This window comes from Bison bison, unplaced genomic scaffold (assembly GCF_000754665.1).
Source record: "Bison bison bison isolate TAMUID 2011002044 unplaced genomic scaffold, Bison_UMD1.0 scf7180017864057, whole genome shotgun sequence".
In the NCBI taxonomy this organism is placed as follows: domain Eukaryota; kingdom Metazoa; phylum Chordata; class Mammalia; order Artiodactyla; family Bovidae; genus Bison; species Bison bison.
In genome coordinates, this window is record NW_011494629.1 from 2,412,694 (window position 1) to 2,434,810 (window position 22,117).

The 22,117-nt window shown below is 40.6% G+C and overlaps 1 protein-coding gene across 1 annotated transcript in view; it reads right to left on the reverse strand.

The window, feature by feature from the left end:
• Positions 1-1,529: 1,529 nt before the first annotated feature.
• The window catches only part of LOC104985737 (constitutive coactivator of PPAR-gamma-like protein 1), a 116,559-nt gene continuing 95,971 nt past the window's right edge, over positions 1,530-22,117 (reverse strand). Inside the window, exons 13-19 of the mRNA XM_010836060.1 lie at positions 20,909-21,023; positions 15,430-15,639; positions 13,193-13,376; positions 12,469-12,606; positions 10,195-10,336; positions 9,796-9,892; positions 1,530-3,445 (exon numbers count right to left, since the gene is read on the reverse strand). Coding sequence (XP_010834362.1) covers positions 3,134-3,445; positions 9,796-9,892; positions 10,195-10,336; positions 12,469-12,606; positions 13,193-13,376; positions 15,430-15,639; positions 20,909-21,023 — 1,198 coding nt within the window. The 3' untranslated portion in view covers positions 1,530-3,133. The remainder of the gene's footprint in view (positions 3,446-9,795; positions 9,893-10,194; positions 10,337-12,468; positions 12,607-13,192; positions 13,377-15,429; positions 15,640-20,908; positions 21,024-22,117) is intronic.

The window sequence follows — 22,117 nt, forward strand, 5'->3', positions numbered from 1 at the left end:
CCTCTCCGCCCCGGGGTTCCGCGCGGTAGGTCCAGAGCGCGCGCCTGCAGTCCCTGTATTTTTGATACCGAGTCTTCTAACATCGCTCCTCCTCCCCACTGCTCCTACTCTCCCTTGCGGCTCCTCCCCTCGTGCCCACCCGGTGGAGACGGGGACGCAGCCCCACCTCCCCGCCAGGCCCGAAGAAAAGATTCCGGAGGAGCCGGGAAGAGGGGACTCAGACCACCGGGGTGTCTGCAAGGCTCCGAACATAGGCTCGGACGGGCACGGACTCAGATCCCTTTCCAGCGTTCACTAGCAGTGTGGCCTCCAATAAGTTAAAAATCATCTTTGGTGGTGATAATGTCATACTGATAGCACTGTTGTGAACATTAAAGAATCTGGGAAGAAAAAAAAACACCCAAAAACCTAGAGTAGTGCTTCTAAAAAAGCATGTCCTGTTTTAGTGTCATCATTTAAGATATTATTATAACCTGAGAGGTTTGCAATGGATGTTCACAAGGACCAATAATATGTATTAAATGCCTGCCATTCGGTGCTAAGCACTCAGAACTCGATGGTGTAAAAACATATGGAGAAATAAAAGAAGGGACAAATTTGCCACTCACAATTCCAAATGATTTACTAGATAACTCAAGCATGACTTCCCACTCTGAGGGCTGAAACACGGTGGCTCTTTCAAAGAGTACAGTACAGAAAGGAGTGCCTGCCTGCTCAGTCGCGTCTGACTCTTTGTGACCCCATGGACTGTAGCCCGCCGGGATCCTCTGTCCATGGGACTCTCCAGGCAAGAATACTGGAATGGGTTGCCATGCCCTCCTTCCTCCAGGAGATCTTCCCCACCCAGGGATCGAACTGGCATTTCTTAAGTCTCCTGCATTGGCAAGCGGGTTAATGGGGCTGGTCAACTTTACAGTGAGGAGACCTGACAACACTAACTCAGTCAGTTGATTAAGGTCACCATCAATGGTGATAAGGAATGCTAATTTTACATAGTCTAACCCCAGTCCATTCATGAAAAAAAAAAAATCAGACAAATAACAGTAAAGGTACATTTGACAAAATATCTTGCTACTCCTCAAGGCTGTCACAAGGTCACCAAAAACAAAGTCTGAAACCCTGTCACAATGAAGAGCCTAAGGAGACATGGCAGCTAAATGTAATGTGGTAGAACAAAAAACGTGCATTAAGTAAAAACTAAACAAATACAGTATGGATTTGGCTTTTTAAAAAGTGGTTTAATCAAGATCAAATGTATTTCTTCCTTGGGCTTTTTAAAAAAAAACATTTAAATTTCTATTTCTAAGCCTGCTCTATCAAAGAATGTCTTTTTTGTAATTATGAAATTCAGGCATCAGCATCAACATAACTTGCACTTTGACAACACATGTTCCTTTAGAGCAAGACATGGAATGGGCAAAATACTTCTAAATTTTGGTTAATTGACTAAGCTCTTTAGTAGCTGTTTCAATTGGCATTAAACCTCAGTAAAATGGATGTTCTTACAAAGAATTTAAAGCCACACCATCTTTATACTAAAAGAATAAAGATTTTTATTAAGCAATTGTAAGTTGCATTCAATAGCCTTCAGATACACCACACCACAACCCATCTACAATCAGTCAAACCCAACAGCAGTTCATTCTTGCACAATCCATGAGTTAGGGCAAAACTCCCTTCAACTTACAGTAAGATCCTACTCAGGTCTTGCGGGCAGGGATTGGGGAATTACATCTCATTTCTGATCACTAATGTGTGATGAAGAGCATCAGGAGAATTATATGAAAACGAATAAGAAGTGATTCTGATTTCAAAGTACATTGTTTGGAAACATTAACAAAAACATCAAAATGATATAAGTATACCTGCTTCTACTAAATTCTTGATGGGAAAGTTCTCAAGAACAAGCAATTTGTTTCCTGCTACAGAAGGGGGGGTTGTTTTTTTTTGTGTTTTTTCTTTTAAAGATCAAAGGGATTTTTTTTGTTTTTCACAGAATTTCATATTTTGCTAATATGAAGGCATAAAACAGCAACAAAGAACAATAATGCATACAGCAGTGAATACACCAGGGTAATGTTGATATTTGAAACAGCTAGATAATTTGGGGGGTTTTAGAATAAATGCAACAGAGGTCAATAATCACAAAATTTTAAGGTTAGAGCAAGATCAGTCAATGACTAAACAGAGTTAACATCTTTTATAGGACTATTACTGATTATTAGCATTTTTGTTTTGCAAATGGGCACATACTGGTAAGAATGGAAGAAAGGACAATAACATGCATAATATTAACTACACACTTTAAAAATTATGAACCATGCAGAAGTTTAGCTCAAGTAAGTAGCACTAATGGTCTACATCCGATTCAAAACCACATAGTTCATTGATCACAGATGCATGGTATTAAGTCACGAAAAGTTTCAGAACACATTGTGTTGATTTTGAAAGGTCATTTGCATCTTCTATGATTTCAACTTTATCTCCATTTAACTTGCTTGTAAAGTATGTATGATGTACTGTATATTTAAAATCAGCAGAACGGCAATATTACTCTATAATTTTTTGTTTTGATAGTTGCACTTTTTTTCTTAACACAAAAGAACCACATCAACAGTGATGAATTTTAAGTAAGAAAGAAAAACTGTGGTTGTGCCTTATTTCTTTCATAATCATAAAATCAAAGCCTTAGACAAAGCTTTCTTGTGAACAGTAATGCAAAATCAAAGATAATGGCATACATATGGTGCCAAATGCTAAAAATGATATTTTAAGCTATATATACTTAAAGACTGCCAAAATTTGTTTTCTTTATAGTTCCAAGAAACACAACTATAGGCTTTTGTCATTAACCAGTTTAAACTTTGTGTGTACTTCATTTTAAGTGTGGGAGTCAAATGCTCTTCATTTTCTTTCTCTCTTTTTGTTTTATTGTAGCATTTTGACTACAACTGGTTAAAACTAAAAATGTGTTGTTTAAATCTCTGATATCAAAGAGGGATCCGAATTTCCAAAGTCCTCATTTTTCTCTTACGGAAAGGAAAAAATGTACATAACTGTAGGCTCTCTTTCTCTCCAGATATTCCTAAATCCTTACCCTTCCAGCATCCTTCACCCTCTATAAAAAATAAGTTTACTCTTCTTTCTTTAAGACAGCTGCCTCCAGAGCCTCAGCTCTACGGCAACCACTGTCTGTACTTAGTGCATTTAAGTGAGGATTTGTATTGCACGTCTTAGAGTCATTGTTCAAGGCACTTTCCGAGTGGCTGGGGGCCCTGGTGTCGCCCGCGCTCCCGTTCATCTGGGGAGCCGGCTTCTCCTCAGCCACCGCTCCGTTTTCAGCCAGGGACCCGTCTGAAGACATAGCGGAGGATTTAGATTCCCCGGATCTCGACTTCAGTTCTTTGGCCACTTCTTCTGCTGAAGCAGCATAGGGAGGCTTGCCCTATTAAAAATGAAAGACAGCAAGCAATAAGGCAGTGTTTGATAAACAGCGGGAGGGAGGAGACACCAACTGAGGCCTGGTAACTCACTGCAGATTCAAGAATAGAATGCAGTGAACGTGTGGCTGTGTCCCTCATTGTCCGTACTCTCTACCCTATGCATGTTATACACTATAATATACTCTATGCACTCTATTATATACTCCATATATTCTCTATACAGTTGACCCTTGATCAACATGGATTTGAACTGCCCAAGTCCACCATTATATGGATTTTTTTTCAGTTGATACGTACTATAGCCCTAAATGAATCTGCAAATGCGGAACTGTGGACATGGAAGAAAGGCTGACTATAAAGTTCTTTGCGGATTTTTGACTGCATGTTGTCCAAGGGTCAACTTCATAGTCCATATACACTCTGTAATACATATACATTCTATATTACATACTCTGTATCTGCTCTTCATTCTATTATATACTCTCTCCACTCTGCAGTCTATATACAGAATAGAACTGGCGGTACCTATCACCCTTGCTTCTAGAGACACCGTCTTGTACACCAGGGTTATCATGTTTCCCAGCTGGGGCCATTTTCACACAGTGTCTTCTCATTTTAGTTTTGAATCCTGCAGTTCAGAAATACTCATGTAAACTTTTCTAGAAGTCAATACTTCTGTCATTCTCTAGGAACCTTGAGGAAAGTAATTAATATAAAAATACAGGAGGGCCAAAAGGGAAGAAAAATAATACTGACGATTTCAAGTACATGCTTTCAAATCTCAAAGCCCTCACTCTCTTAAGGAAAAAGTCCACTTCCCAGACTAAATACGTATGTGTTGCAGTACGCCAGTGGTGATGAAGCAGTTCCCTCACAGATGCCTGCTACAGGAAATGCTTCGAGGGGCCTGCTTATTAGGGAGCCGCCATATAGTTATGAAGGATGCAGGAAGACTAAGAAGGAACGACAGCCTGTAGCTGTTTGGAAACAGACACTCCCTCTCTCTACAGCAAATTCTTTCCATAAGCCCAGAACACCGCAAGGAGTCGCCCACCACTATAAGCACCACGAGCAGGGGGCAGCCCTGCCTCTTGTCCCACTGACACAGCCTCTCAGAACTGCCCCATCAGGATGGCAAGAACAGAGACAGGAAGGCCAGCGACTCAGGAAACAAGGTGCCAGTTATCATCTGTCCTTCTCAAGGGGCAAGAGTACTACTTTCACTTAAAAATGAGCAACAGGAAGTACCACAGTGAATTCACACATTATACCAATAAAAGATGGAACAGCATCCCCAAGGACAATGAAATACGTCAGAATGGCACGCCAGTAAATGATTAAGACTTCTTCCTCTGATTTTAAAACAGGCTATGACAGGACAGGATGAACAGGAACACATATTAACCCAGGAAAAGCCATCAAGTGAGGTGAAAACCTTAGGGAAGAATTAAAAATAAAAAATAATTCCAGAAAGGAACACTAAACTAAAAGAAACACCACTAAGTAAACATCATATAATACCTGAAGGTTAAAGAAGAAAATTTTTAAAATCAGAGACAAAGAAAGGGAAATGCAGATCAAACTCACAATGAGATCCCATTTTACACCCACGAGGACGGCTAAACTCAGTAACAGAGAGTAGCAAGTGTTGCCATGGATGTATATAGTATTGGGATCTTCATACACTGGTAACAGGAATGGAAAATGCACTCACTTTGAAAATTTTGTGGCGCCTCAAATGCTTAAACACAGAGTTACCATATGACTAAGAAATTCACTTTTACATATATACTCGAGAACTGAAAATGTGTCCATACAAAAACTTGCACGTAAAGACTACAATTAACAGTGCTCTATTATATATTTAAAAGTTGCTGAGAATATCTTCAAGGATACATTCCCATCACAAGAAACGAAATCTGTAATTATGTGCAGTGATGGATGTTAACTAGACTTTGGTGATCATTTTGTAAATACAAGTATCAAATCATTATGTTGTATAAATGAAACTGATATAATATTGTGTCAATTATATCTCATTAAAACTTTGGGGGAGGACACAAAATATATGTGTTCTGTATATATGTGTTCATACGACTGAAGCGACTTGGCAGCAGCAGCAGCAGCATTATTCATAATAGCAAAAAAGTGGAAACAATCTAAACGTCCATCAACTGATGAACAAGTAAACAAAATGCAGTATTATCTAGACAGTGGCGCATCACTCACAATAATGAAGAATGGAGTCCTGGACTGGGGCACAGCAGGTGCATTTGTACAGAGGGCAAGTCCAGACAGAAAGCAGATCATCAGAGTCTATGAGGCTGGGGTGTGACTGCTCATGAGTAAAGTTTCTTTTGGGGTTCTTTTGGGGTGATAAATGTTCTGGAATTAGTGGTGATTGCTGTATGACCTCGAGAATACACTGAATTGTACACTTTAAACAGATGAACTGCATTAGTATATGAGTCACATCTTGAGACAAAAAGGAATCGAGAGTATGCCAAACAATGAAGACAGAGAACCAGAGATGAAAAGAAACCAAAGCAAAAGAACTGAAATGAAAAACAAGTAATTCAAGAAAATTTTCTGGGGAAAAAAAAAAAAAATTGAAATTATGCCTGGAAAGAAAGTATTGCATATTGAGTGCAATGACCCAAGAATGACCAGCACTAAACTTCAGCGAAAAAAAATGAAAACTGGGGTTTGGCGGGGGTGGGGTGGGGGAGAAAACAATTTAGGCATTTAGGTCTAAACAGCAAATGACTTCAAAGGGAAAGACAATTCAATTATTATTAGTCTTTATTAGTCATAAAGCAAAGCTTTATGACAGAAGAAAATCATATAACATGTGTAAAGTCTCTTGAGAAGATGTAAACCAATATTTCTGATTACTGGGAAAATAAACTACTTTCAAATTACTGTTATCCTAAGTCCTCCCTAGGAACTCACTAAAGAAAAGAGCCTCAGAGGGACAAAATGGACCAGCAGCCTCAAGGCTTATGGGGCACAGGACATAGTTATCTACAGACCCTGGACAAATGTAGCTGAAAGGATAATGTACCCTGGACAATGTAGACAGTAGTAGCATAGCTTCTTTTTAAAATGTGAGAATGGTGGGGGAAAAGGGGAAAGCATATACCAACACTTTAATTGTCTCCTGTGATTGTGCTAGTGATAGAAGTATTAGCTATTCCTCAAGGTAAGAGAAACCCAAGTAAGACGGTAGGCACTGAGAGAGGGGATCAGAGGGCAGACTGACTGAAACCACAATCACAGACAACTAGCCAATCTGATCACATGGACCACAGCCTTGTCGAACTCAGTGAAACTAATCCATGCCCGTGGGGCCACCCAAAATGGATGGGTCATGGTGGAGAGGTCTGACAGAATGTGGTCCACTGGAGAAGGGAATGGCAAACCACTTCAGTATTCTTGCCTTGAGAACCCCATGAACAGTATGAAAGGCAAAAAGATAGAATACTGAAAGATGAACTCCCCAGGTCGGTAGGCGCCCAATATGCTACTGGAGATCAGTGGAGAAATAACTCCAGAAAGAATCAAGGGATGGAGCCAAAGAATTGTGGGCAGGAGGAGAAGGGGATGACGGAGGATGAGTTGGTTGGATGGCATCACCGACTCGATGGACATGGGTTTGGGTGGACTCCAGGAGTTGGTGATGGACAGAGAGGCCTGGCGTGCTGCGGTTCATGATGTAGCAAAGAGTGACACGACTGAGCAACTGAACTGAACTGAACAGACTGTGTATGCAATGTGGGATGAAATAAATGAGGAGCTACGGGATGTTCTAATTTAATCATTCTCTGGGTTCTTAGGAACCAAGATTCTCAGGAGGGAAGAAAGGACACACTGACATAAATAGTAAAGGTTAAGTCAAATTCCTGAAATTCTGAATTTGCATTAGAAGAGTCAATTTAATTGGGGTGGGCAGGAACAGCAGATTATATGTATATATGTTTGCATGTGCATTATACATGAGTGTGCATGGGTACACCTCTTCCCTCTAGATCTGTTCATAGGAAAAGCCCAGAAATGGTGACTTGGTCTAGAAGAAAGAACATACAGATTTAACAGAGATGAGACTAAATACAAGCCTTATAGTCTTCAGTTTAAACTGAAAACATCAGTGTGAATTCAAGAGAATCCTACCTTTAAAAAATATAATAAAAAGCATATCGTTTGTGTGTGTGTTTATATATATAAAGAAATAGGACTGTGTGTGTCTATGTACACAGAACACTAGGAACTGTGACTAACACTATGGCCACTTATGTCCATCAGGGAGTGCTCTTACTGTGGTCTTGAAATGCTGTTTCTCACTAAAGAAACCAAGAAACAAAGAGAAATGACTGTCACTGGTTTGCTGGGCTGGGTGATATACCAGACAGGAAGTTACTGAAGACTAGAGGTCACAGCAAAGGGTCCCAGTGGCCAAGGACAGGTGAGTTGAGCTACAGAACCATGTGTTCATCTATAGCTTTCCTGAAGGGCTGTAACACTGAGGCACCAAATGGAAAGCGAAGGGAAGCATTTCTTTATAAAAATATCCCAATAAAGAAAAACAAATGATGGAATGAGAGTCTCTTCATTTTTCAATCTGCAGTACATAAATGGATCAACAGGTTCTAACACATAAAAAACGATAAGCAGACAGGAAAGCACGCGACTCCACTGCAGTCTTGCCACAGGGACAAACCGAAGGACAATGAAGCATCCAGATCCAGCTACGAGTGGGCAAGAAAGGTCAGAGTCACACAAGGAACAGCACCGTGAGTGTGCACTCAGCAAAAGCCAGGATTCTGAAGGTGACATAGCCTGAGTTGTGCTTCAGTTGATAAATGAAGGAAAAAGGGAGGGAGGGAAACCTGGGAATTCAGAGAGACTTAGAAGACATAGCAAACTAAAGAAAACGAATACAATTCATCAAGCGTCTAGGAAGGCACATACGAGTGGTAAAAAACCAGAAAGTGACAAGGGAGAAATAAGTGTAAAACTCCAAGGTCGTGGTTATGTTGTGCAGAGGGAGGCAGGAGGTTAGTGTTGTGACTGGGCCTGTGAGGCTCTTGGAAAGAGCTGGGAAAATGCTACTCATCACATGGGTGATGGCTCCATGGCTATTTGCCTTATATCTCATTTAACTACATTTTGATATAGCTTTTTTTTATATCTAGGTGTGTGTGGTTTTTTTGGTATCTAGGTTTTATAATGAAAATGAAAGTGCTTAAGCATTATAGGGATACATATTTCCCACTACTAGCTCAGGAAAGGCCCTTGTACCCACCAAGGATGACTGTAATGAAAAACCAGAGGCATTTTATAGGACAAGCTCCAGGCTGGAGAAGTAAGAAAGAAGTTCTCCTCCTTCTCATCTACCCGCTAAGAGACTGAGAGTACCTCTGGCTCAAAAGAGCATTTTGATGAAGGCTGAGGACGGTCAGGGCGGGACAACAGGGGAGCCGGAATGAGCTGAGGACCTCCCCCTTGCTGGATGCTGCACGGCAAACAGGGGCTGCCTGGATCTCTTTTCAGGCAAGAGACTGTTTCTGTACTTGACTTATTTGATGTATTTCATCAAAATACAGAAGCTATCAAGATGCTAAGATCACCTGGCAAAGGCAGAAGTTTTATTTTCTCTTGGCCAACTATTTCCAAATAAGGATTATTAATTAATAAATGAGTCACACAAGTGTACTCCTCTTAATGTTTACAAGGATGCTATGAGAAAAAAATTGTGTACTTTAATTAAAGCCATAATTCAATAAATGAGACAACGTAATACAGTGTTAAGGTTGACTGGTCTTTTTAAAACATCATTCTCAAGGGGAAATGCATCAGAATCCAGGTCCTAAAATGGAGTATCCAAAGCGGAAGAAAGTTCTAGCTCTTTCATGAAGACAGACAGTCTGTGACTTTATTTTCTCATGAGCTGATCCTTTCATGGAAGAACTAGTCAAGATGGTGCAGGAGGAAAAAAAAATGCACTGTTCTAGCACTTACAAAGTCACAACTTCTTTTTAAATCCTAAATGTGATTCACCTAAATGATGGTTTATAATATAGATAGCATTAACAGCTTCTGGATTATTCTCAGCTAAATTCCCAGGTACAGCACGCGAACACGAGCTCACACACTTTACCCCACACGATGCTAAAACGGTCTGGGTTTGCGGGAAGGTGGGTTTGAGGGAAGGTACATTTGAAAACCACCAGGTGCCACTATTGGGTCAGAAGCCTTCCAGCGCCCCCCTCTCTGGTCAGGGGCCCTGAAACACTGGCCGGGCAGAGCAGGCGCCCAGAAGTGAGCTGGCACTAGCACTGCATGGTGCTATTACCTGAATCGCACCCTGGTTTTTATAGCCTCTGCCATAGTACCTTCCACCTCTTCCAAATGTTCGGATCACTGGAGTGGAAATAACGCCTCTTGGACGCCTAAACACATAAAAGAGAACAAAAGCAAACAGACTTGTATCTCTTAAAGATAACATTTAAAATAATATCAAATGGATTTAAAGGTGTCTAGTCTATGCTATAGGAAGCACAGACTTTAATTTCTGGATAATTCTTTAACAATGGTTTACATAATTACATACTGTTGTATATAATGGAATCCTACATAACCAATAAAAATATATTTAATGATATAAAGATGTTACCAGTAAGCTTATAATTAAAGTAACAGGTAAGAGGTTGGTTTTATTTACACAAATACATTTTCATGGTTCAGAACTCACCCTCTTGCTGGTCCTCCAACAGAAACTACCTGCAGGGGGAAAGGCCCACGGCCGCCTCGGCCCCGTCTGCTCCCAGCCCAGTGGCCAACCACGGTGCCAGCTATTTCTAGCTTCCCTCCCTGAGAAGGTATAGGTTGGATTCCTGCACAAAAGTAGATGAAAAAAATCTTGACAATCACAGAAATAGCAAAGAGAAACAAGCAAGCAATTTCTTTTCAAATGTGGTTTCTACTTCATATGAAGCCCTTTCTCTTCCTTTCTAAAGACTTCTTGTTTATTATGTGAACTATCTTTGCAGACAGTTTGATTTTAATGATTTTAAGTTGTCATTAAAAATATATCTGAAAGTAAGACAACTGTGTTGGCTACTGGAAGAAATCACAACTGAAATTAAGTTATGGCTGAAAAATGAGTACAGCTATTAGGAAGAAACAGATCCAATAAAGTACTGGGTATACATGGCACACCTTCCACATTATCAAGATAGAAATCTGCAAATTCAAATGTTTTTCTCTTTGGGTAATTACTTAGACTTTACTACCTTAACAAAACATTACAGAAATTAATCAGTAAAGCTAGCCTGTTAAGTCTCATTGTGTTATTAAATGATAATTTCCCTAGGCAGGGTTACAAATATTCCTTGTATTCACTAACTTCTATTAATTACTGGTAGCCTGAATATTCCAAAGTTTTCTAACTTACCTAAGAAAATGCTTAGACAATTAATTGATACCAAAATTTCTGATAAAAACAAAACAAAACAGAACCTCAAGCATCTTCTTTTTTGGGAGATGGAAAGGATTATAATAAATTCTCCATCATCCGGATGTTAGCCATGATCATTAACAGCTAGGTAGCGCTGTCCAACAAAACCTACAAATAAGTCTTACATTTTCTAGTAGCCACATTAAAAAAGTAAGAACACATAAAGTAAATATTAATAACATATTTTATTTAACCCAATATACCCAAAATAACATGTAATCAATATAAAAAACTACTAATGAGACATTATGCATTCTTTCTATGTTAAGTCTGTAAAATTAGGTGCGCGCTTAGGACACAGCTCAGTTTGGATGAGCCACAGTTCAAGTGCTTGAAGGCCACATGTGGCCAGCGGCTACCATACTGGACAGTGGAGATCTGAATTCCAGACACAATTTGGTAAAAGTTAGGAAGCACGTTCCTACTGTCATTTCAGACTAAACCACTGATAGAGCAATGTTCACAGTCAGGACTCCTCCCCACCCCCCCAACAGTATTTTATCACAACTGCAGGCCAGCATGAGTTTCCAGGCAAGGGTTGCAAAAAGCTGAAGCTGATTGTAAAGCAGAGAACACACATTACTGTGCATTGTGTGATGCGCAGTAACAGGAGGAAAGCACCCTGGAAAGCCAGGAGAACTAAGGGGAGGCAGGAGCAGGCATGCAAGTACAGCAGAAGAAAAGTGGCTTCCACAGCTACAGAGAGAGGGCAGCGTTCACCCAGAAGAGTATTACTATTACAAAAGATGTCTCTAGTAGCTTCTGTAAGAACCCAAGTAACTCAACTGGAAAAATATTTCTGATCAAGAAAGGCTTGCCTATCCTAAAAGTTCTTCAAAACTGTATTTGAGTAATCCTGTAACACTGACTTGACAGTCAGGTTTAGATTTGCAGTCCCAAAATGTGGCATTTATGACAAAGTTACAAGTCATGGGCTTCAAAGTACAGCAAAATCACGAGATAATATTTCAAAATTCAATGTTCAGACTTTTTCTCACCCTCACAAGCCTAATATGAATGAGAAGAGAAGCAATGGAAATTTAAACCAGACTCTTTTATTAGACTTTTCTTCACTAATATTTCTCTGAAAAAAACTATGAAAAACTCTTTTATGCCAAGAACTGTACAATGCCCTTAGATTCTTCTATACAAGCATGATCCTCTTTACCTAGAGAGGGCTGTTAGAGAACACGAAAGCAAAAAAACGTCCCTGGGAATGAATGGGCAACCTGTCTATCACAGGAGGCAATGATTAGGAGGCAGGTGCACAGAAGGGCTGTGTGTGGACACACTGGTCCCGCTGGAAGACAGAGGTGGGTCAGAGCAAAGCTGCCGCAGAGACCCGGGGGGAGGCAGAGGCTGGCAGATGAGCAGCAGCAAATACCAGAGTGGGGGCCTATCAGAAAGGACTTGGTGCTGGAGTCAGGACAGACAAGGAGGAAGAAGAGCCAGAAGGAGCGGGAAGCTGCTGGTGGAAAAAAGCTCTAGGAGGAGTTGTGGCATAATTACCGCCCTGTGACTTGCTAGTCCTGCTGCTGTCACTGCCTGAGAAGGCTCCACAGTGTCCTGTTGCTGTCGCCACTCGGAAGGCACGGTAAGCGCCTGTCGCTACAGTTTCCCCATAGGGGCTTCCAAAGCCACAGACTCCTGTGGGACCCGGGTGGAGAGAGACGGGAGAAGCCATGAGGAACTGGGTTCAGGGAAAGCCACCAGTGGGCTTTCAGGCAGAGAGACCCCCGTGCCCTTCAGTTGTTCTTACACCATTAGCTGCCAGGGAAGAGCCTCCTGACTCTTCTGTTCACAAGCAACACAGGAAAGTCACCTTGCCTGCTCTTTGAGGAGCCTCTGGAGACCAAACACTATTGCTATGGGCTCTGCCACAGGCTTGGGAGGCAGCCTTAGTGGAGGACAGCTCCGCTGACCCCACAACATGAGAAAATCTTAAACCACAAATGTCAGCAGAGTTTTTGGCTACACTGACCAATTTAAAAATCATATCTCTGCAATAGCTTCTGCTCCCACTCCCTTTCCCATACGTAATCTCTTCCAGGATCAAGTTTATTCCTTTCTAATGTGAAGAGCTGTTGCTGCAAACTTCATAACTAAGGCTGAGAATTATTTACAAGGTCTCAACACAGCAGGATACAGGTCACTGAGAAGGCCTGCATGTTATGTATGTGTGTCTGTCTCCCCACACTAGCAAGTCCGAACCTACAGTGGTGGACACACTCACCTGCAAAGCCCCGCCCTCGGCCCTGGGCCGGGGGGACGGGCCCGAAGTGCCGTGGGTACACAGAGGTGGGGTAGAAAGGCAGCGCCGCTGGCGGTGGGAAGGGGAGTGGGTGGCTCTGCCGGGAGAAGTTCAGCCCTTCCAGGATGCTTTGTCGCATCTTTTCTACCTTGGCAGCTTGCTCGGCCTGGAAGTCAAGGACTGGCATGTGAAAACTTCATTCACAAATTCAATTCAATTGAATTGGAATGAACAGGAAGAAATAAGACATGCTGACCACTATGCTACGCCTACATGTGTGTTAACCACTTAGTCATGTCCTACTCTTTGTGACCTCATGGACTGTAGCCCGCCAGGCTCCTCTGTCTGTGCTTATTTACCCATAAATAACACAGCCACAATCTGCTCAGTGAATGCAATGTTACTGTTGTTGTTGTAGTATAGTCGGTAAGTCCTGTCTGACTCTGTGACCCCATGGACTATGGCCCACCAGGCTCCTCTGTGCGTGGGATTTTCCAGGCAAGAGTAACTGGAGTGGCTTGCCATTTCCTTCTCCAGAGGATCTTCCTGACCCAGAGATCAAACCTGTATCTCCTACATCTCCTGCATTGTCAGGCAGATTCTTTACCACTGAGCTACCAGGGAAGGCCACAGAATGCAAACATGACCACAAAAGCAAAAAAAAAAAAAAAAAAAGCCAAAAACAACAAAAAAAGATACTTTATCTCATAATCTTATAAAACAAGAATTTAAATTTCTACCTTCTCAACATATTTTTAGATGAGAACCACTTAGTATTAACTGAAAACAAATTTGGTTCTCAAAATCAATGACTAAGTCCAGACAAGTCATGCTCGCAGCCTTCCTTCCGCTCATGCACCAGGGAGTAGACGATGCCGAGTTCACGTCTTTAAATTTTACTTTCCTAACCAATTCAATTTTAGGTCAAACATTCACTTTACAGAAAAGGAACTGAGGCAAAGAGTAGTAGATGCTTCTTAAGAGATGCCTGGAGCTCTCTAATAGAGAAAGGACAATAGACCAATTGACCTGTCCATGGGGCTACCAGTGAGGTAGCCTGCACAAATGTGAGCAATACAACTTGTGTGTGTCAAATTATACTGCAAAAAAACACTGAGTGTCTTTTGTTGATAAATACATAAATATGTATGTGCTAAGTCGCTATACCAGCAACAAATCTTTAATCAGAGAACCTGAAAATCTGCTTACTCTGTAAATTTGTCTTTAAACTGAGCTGAACTTAAGCAGCATGTGGAAGAATACATGTTTTGTAGTCTAAGGTTAAAAAGCAAAAAGCTTGCAGCATATGTGAACTTCTTTTATATACAAAGGGACAAGATAACCCGATGACCTACTTCACTTTATTTTTAAATTAGAACTGTAACAAGTACAGTCAATCCTGACTATTCATGAGTTCCACATCTGTAAACTCAGCCACTTGCTAAAATTTATTTATAAACTCAAAATCAGTACTCCTAGCATTTTCACAGTCATCTGAAGACATTCACTGAGTGGAATAAAGCTGGAGTTGCCACCTAAGGTTAAAGAAAGCACAGCACTTCCTTCATGCTTCAGTCTTTATACTGTAAACATGTGTCCAGTCACCATCTCCTTAGTGCCACAATTTTGTGTTTTTGTGAATGATTTTGCTGTTAGAATAGCACAGTGCTGAGTATTGGCTAGTGTTCCCAAGTGCCAGGCTGTGATGTGCCGTACAGACAAAATGCGTGTGTTAGTTAAATGAGCTTTGTTGAAGCTGAGTTATAACGTTGCCAGTCATAAGTTCAATGTGAGTGAGTTAACGATGTATATGCATTAAGAAGTATTTAAACAGAAATATACATAAGACAAGGTTATTGTCTTATTGACTGACTGATGAAGACGATGCAACAGAAGGCTTGCAGGACCCTAACCCTGTATTTTCCCTAAGTGCAAAAATTCAGTATTTGCTAATTCAGTGTTCAAGGTGAATTCATACAGTACAATTACTGTGAATAATGAGAACCAAGTGTATGTTCTGGGCTCAGCTCATATGGGCACTGAATTGACATTTAGTTACACACTGGGCTGGCTCAATCTAAATTAAATTCTTGTTGCATGGGCTCATTACAAATTCAGTAGGAAAGACAACAGATTAGCTAGTGAACATTATTTCGTTCTGGTTAGAAGGGGCCACCCCCTCCTCCCTGCCCCACCCAGCCTGCTTTCCTGCAACTGACCTGACCATCACAGAGGTCGATGAGTGGGGTCTTTTCCCGGCTTGCTTTGAGGAGTTTGGACTGGAAGAGCTTCCCATCAAAATACATCCAAGGACAGCAGTGTTCCCAGGGTACTGGCTGGCCACATGCGTCGTTTGCAAACAGGGCCATGTCCACGCCACTCATGAAGAGAGCTGACAGCTGAATGCCTCGGGGGTCGAGGTTCTCAATCTTTAAATGGAAAAGAATTATTTCTATGGAGTAAGAGTACTACAGCATCCAACTCTTGCAATGTCTGACTATAACTCTCCATGGGTCATAAGGACACCCCTCAACCAAATGCCCCCTAAGTAGCTCTATCACTATCTTACAGTGACTTAACACTGACCTGTCTGAACAGAAAGACTTTTTATGTTATTTAACAAATTTAAGTTTAAGAGGCTGTTTTATAAACATACTGAAATATTTCAATTTGAAATTTGTAAAGAGTTATACAAGTGTAAATCAATACTATGTTTAAGGTGGACACATGACAAAGTAACAAATCATTAATGGTCTCCTTAGCAGTTAAGAAGCCCACAATTCATTTATGAAATAAAATTTTATACTGCAGATTCTAAACACTGGTAATATATTAACAGAAATGTGGTAAAAAGGAATATTCTATTAAGATTCTGCATTTTTAAAGTAGTTATCTTAAAAAAATTATTTGGAAAGAAATTACTTGGTATAATTTCATTCTAAAGCTTATATTTTATGTCTATTTTATATGTTAATGTTTTAGATAGCAACTTATTAATGAGACTGTCAAAATGTTTTAGGAGAAATGGATAGCTTATAAATGAAAGAACACAACAGCAAAAACACTGTATCTGAACCATGCAGACTATCAGAGTCTAGAGACTTGCATTTCTGGGTTCTTTTCCCTCAAGTCATTGGTGCTGTGAGCCTTCCTTTGTACACATAGCCCTTTCTTCTAGCATCTAATGCACAGGACAAGAAACACTGACAAATACAGTCAACTCTTGATTATCTGTGAAGGACCTAGTTTGTGGATTATCCAGGACTGAGTTTTAACTGTCCTGATGTCTGTCTTCCCACCATGCATGTTTATTTTCTAAGGTTATGGTATCTTGCGAATGCAGTCTTTATGTGTACCAAACTAAGCAATGCCTAACTGTGGCAGGTAAACGAGCTTTTCATTAAAGAGAAAAAAGATGACTCCGGTGCCAAACACTAATGAACTTAGGATGATCTGATGTTTCGTGCTGTCGTTGTCAACATTCCCCATTATCAGCTAACACCATATTTTTCAACTTAAAAAAAAACCAAAACAACACAAAAAACAAAACTTGAAGTCAATGCAGTGAAGAACTTCCTGAACCTGAAGAAGTCTGTCCCTCCCAGCCCACGCCTGCTGGCTTCTGCTTGTCCAATGTAGTGCTGGAAAGAGTAACTAATAAGCATATTCAGTTGAGGGCATGTGGGTTCGGGATGATAGATGAATTTTTACATTTATGAGCAGAAAGCGGGGCGGGCACAAAATGGAAATAAAAAAAGTCACCTAACTTACTTAGATCCCTACTGATCCTGCCTCTCTCTGCACTGCAGAAAGGAAGTGGAAATCCCTTTCTTCTGAGTCTCGAGGCAGAGAAAGAGTTTCTCCTTCCTAAACACTGACGCTGTGGGAAAGTGTCACAGCAGAGATGCCAGCCTGAGCTTGGGGGCTACCCGTGCAGCACCCATCTCCTGGCCTCTCTGCAGGGATGATGGCAACCAGGCCTCTAGCCACTCTCTTGCTGCCAGTCCACAGTCTTCTAGGCCGGGAAGGGAGGGCCTGGTCAAGGCGGAGGGGAAGGCAACGGTGATGCTGATGCTGCTCTGAAGAAAACAAAGTGGCAGCAGCGTCCTTCGGGGAAATTCGATGCTACCGTCATTTCTTAGTGACTGGTGGCGCGGGCCATATCCACCCTCAGGCCTCACTTAACTAACAGGGCTCAAACCCACTTTGGCAGATGCCCATCTGAGTGCTGAGGCTAAGAAATAAGAGCCAGAACACAGAGGCACCTCAGTTAAAACAAGTAACTTCCCAGTGAGCTGATGGGAGGAATGGCTAAGTCTACCTTATCCACACACATATATATTTATTTTAAATGACTTTATCATTACTTAATGAACTATGTTTTTATGGGTTTAAGAAATGATTTTCAAGTCAATTAGTTTTAGAAATAGCAACTATTAATTTAATAAAGGAAAGTTCTTAGAAACTGTCTAAATAAAGTGAATAAAATCTCAATTACTCTATGATTTCACTTGATTCAAAAAAATTTTAGTTATTTTACATGGTACTTTATACTTCATTCCCTAAATGTTAATTGTACATATAACACTATCTAATATTTATGGGGCACTTACTAAATATGTATCTGATACCGCACTAAGTATTTTTTCATATATTATTTCATTAACATCTCAACAACTGTATGTGTGATACTGCTGTTAGAACTCCATTTCATGGATGGAGAAACTGAGTCACAGAGAGCTCAAGGTCACAAAATTGATAACTGGTAGCACCAGAATCTGAACTCTTGATCATAGAAATGGCTGTAATATTCACATTTTAACCTCATTCTCTTATACCACAGAAGATAAAATATTCACCATTATTCAAAGTTCCTTAACTAGAAAAATAGTGACAAGATTTTGTAATCTTATAGGAAACACAAATATGGAACGTATCTCCAGCCAATTAGTTGAAGAACCAAATTCCAGTGAGGTTTACTTTGTCCAACTTCTAATTACTGGGCAACAGACTCTTACTTTGATTTGGCATATTTACCTATATGCACAACAATTCTTACAGGTATCACAGACATGCTGCACGTCCCTAATACTGTCTTTAAAGCTCTTCATTTTCCATCTTTTAATGCTGCACTTGGCATGTGAAACTGTTAAAAGAATTTAAGGCAATTATAGGGATGTCAAGAGCAAGGGAGAAAGAAACTGGATAAATATTAAAACTGTACAAAGATCTTTCTCTTCATCCTTTACCCACCCTCCTTCAAATACAGCATCAGTGCTGACTTTACCTTAGTCTTTATGTTTGTGCTGGTAACCTACGAGAGGTGCCAAAAAATAAAAAATAACAGGGAAAAAGTGAGGGCTGTTAATCACTGAGCCACGCAGAACACTCATCAATTGTTCAGGGTTGTGGCGGGAGGACAGAGAATGGACAAGATGAAACTCTTGCAAATTCATTTAAACCAATGGTTTCAATATCTTTTCCCAAACCTCCCATCAGAATAGCCATCAAGAGGGCAAACTGTCAAAATTAGGTCTTTCCCTTCTGTTCTCCTCTTTATTCTCAAAGCACATGATGGGCAAAAATGGGAGAAGAAAAACAGGATCTGGGCAATCCACAAACTGGATAATGGCCTCTAAAACAACAACAAAAATCAAGAGTTGACTATATCCTAAGCAGGAAAACGGTGTTTTAAAGAAAAGCACTGTCACTGCTTTTGAAATATCAAAACAACTTTAACGGTTAAGTGAAAAAGCCATTTTGAAATTTACTTTTCTATCACTGAATTTTGGGACTCTCAGTCTCTGCATAGGGATTTTTGTTCATTTAAATAATGATTAGTTCTCAATCTGATAACTGAGAGGATCACTGATCTTAAAAAACAAAACAAAACACCCCAACTATTTCTCCCCCCAATGAACGCTGTTATTTTCCCTTCCAGCTCTCTTAGGATTTATGGTGCTCGTGAATGAAGCACTAATGATGCAGGCTGTCCTTGGTGAAAGGAACACAGACCTCCAGACCAGCAAGACCCAAAGGGACAGTGGTGGGCTTGAAGTAACTGCACATAAAATGGGTCTTTCTAAACACAGCTCTAGAAATGCCTGGCTTTAGATGAAGAATCAGGAGAAAATCATGAAAGCACTAAGACCTCAAAAGAACCAAAATGAAAGCTTAGAGTGTGACTATCTTTCAAAAGTTATATCCTATGTGTTGATCCAAAAATGAAAAGGATATGGGAGAAGATGAACTTTGAGTAAAAGCAAGTTGATGGTGAATAAGGCTTGGTGGGCATACCTGATACCTGGCGGTCTGATTTTCAGAACTGGGATGTCAATACTGATGTAATAATCTAAATAAGAGAAACAGGAAGTAGAGGTAGAGGGATGGCACCACACTCTAGTCAAAGTATTTACCACACCCCTGAGCACAGTCTGCTGATGAAGACGGTGGTGATGGCACCACTCTAGGACACAGGACGAGGGGCCTGCACTTAGTGCCAGCCTCTCAGGGGACACCCGGCCAAATATTCTACAACGAAAACTTAAACTCAGAACCATTAAAAAAATGTCTCTCTAAACTACAAAGTAAAGAATATAATTGAGGTAGACTCGCCTAAGTTTGGTTGTCTTTAGTTTAGCTTGTTTCAAAGTCATCAGAAGCCTAAGGTGATCACAAATGACATGGGGTCCACACGGTTGAGGGCCAACACTGGATTACTGAATTTAACTCAATAATTTAGGGGCAACCACAGATTTATTGAGCCCCAACAGTAGAATACTGAAAACCCATCAAATGAGCCTAAAATTCTTCTGCAGGGTAAGAACGCCTTCATAAAGAATGGTAAAAAGATCTAAAAGTGAAGGCAATTTTGTCAAAAGAGATTACTTGATTACAAATCAAATTTTGTAAAAAAACAAACAAAAAACACAAACCACAACAAAAAAAAATCAAACCAATGGCAAAGAAAAAACCAAAACCCTGTACATTAAAAAGAAAAGGCAGATCCACTAATTTAGCTAACTCTGAAGTCTTGAACTTTCTAAAATTTAGTGTAGAAATTAGAAAGCAAGTACAGCCATGTGGACATAGTGACTAATAAAAGTGCACTGAAAAGATAAGCACACCAAAAAACCAGGTGACAAAATGGACAAAATTAATACTGTCAAAACAATCAAAGGAAAAAAAAAAAGAATACTAGAAGGGAAAATTAAAAGGAATACGATGTTAAATGCTGACTAGAAGGGCACAGGAATGATGACATAATATTGTTCTTCAAGTGGTTTTTTAAAAGGGATTTATAATACCAGGAGGGCAAAGACTATTTTTTTTTTTTTTTTTTTTTTTAGAGAAAACGAATGTTCTATTTAGGAATAATAGAACGAAATAAGAAAAAGACTCCTGGCCAGATGTTAGTAAACTCTTAGGACCAAGCCCTCCCAGGGTTTGGGATCCCCACCTGAAATAAAAGGCAAGTTTACTTCCTGATGTGAAAAACAAGAATAAATACCCACTGGTAAACAAGGGAAAAATCTTTATCACACAAAAGTAGACTTGACTGTTTCTATAACCCTTTTGCCCTGAGGCTCTTAAGTTCACATCATTAGTATTACTAGTTTAATGCACTGAGTGACTGCTTGGTGAGCCATGGCTCCAAAATAAGACCTCCCAAAACAAAGAATGAGGTTTGTAGATTACCTTGAGCTCCTGCAGCTGATCAGGCTCATAGAGTTTGGGGGACAGCGCCTGAGCCAGGAAGGCATCCAGCTCCTGGCGACGCAGTATCCGTGCTCCAGGCCACTGCACCATATACCTACAGGGGGTGGACAGAGAGGGTCTGGTGTCAGGATGGAGCAGTCACCAGTCACACGCACAACCTGGTGGTCGGCTTCTAGGGAGAGTCAGGATGACACAAACCAAGGAGGCCTCTACGGACTTCTTAGCCAGCTTCTCTAGTTTCACTGGATGATGCCAGTTACAAATGGAAACCTAATCATTAGCTGGGCTGATCAGAATGTTTGATTCTGCAATAATTGACAATAGCATACTAAATAAGAACACACTGCAAACCAGCTGGTAATTTTTTTTTTAGTATATAACATATATTTTTCTGAGGGGTTTAAACTCTGAAAATGTATGTTAAGCACCAATTTATATGATTTATCTATTTTAATTCAATACACAGTACCTGGGAGGTAGGTCCTAAGTCCAAATAAGCAAGATTTACCTCCTGATAAAGAGTTAAGTCTTGTGTAAACTGTCTGCACGGAAGGGGCTCTGGTGGTGGCAGGTGAATGCCCTGCAGTGGAATAGGAAGTGACAGCAGGGACAATAAAGCTTCAGGCTTCAGAACCGGCACCTGAAGAGCTAGTGCCAGCCATCCCTGGGGTCATGCAGGCGTACTGGGGCCACCCTGGTGTGAGCACCTAAAGGGAAATCAATTTCTAAGTCTCCAAACTTCCATTTGTACTATCTGCCTGAGAACTGGCAGGTGTCCATAGTCCCTTTTCTCTACTGATCACTTCCCTTTACTCACCTTGCCGCTCAGCACTAGCCCAGTGACAACCTCCAAAGCACTAGGTAAAGGCACAACCCCAAACAGTATCTGGGTGTGAGAGCGAGGGGCTAGCCAGTAAGAACTTCATCATAAGCCTCACTGCATATCCAATGGTTCCTAAGTCTGTATTCAGCAAACTTGAAGGATGACCTAGTCAAGCTGCCAGCTGATACCTCCAAATAACTCCTGGTCATCCCTATGTGATCTCTGGCAAATAGCTTAAGAGGAGTCTGGAGAACAGTGACATACCTAACAAAGCTCTTTTCCAGTACTGTCTGCTGAGAAAGGTTTCTCAGCCCTTAAAATTTAAGTTGACAAAATTAGAATCAGAGTTAGTGCAGAGCCTTCTC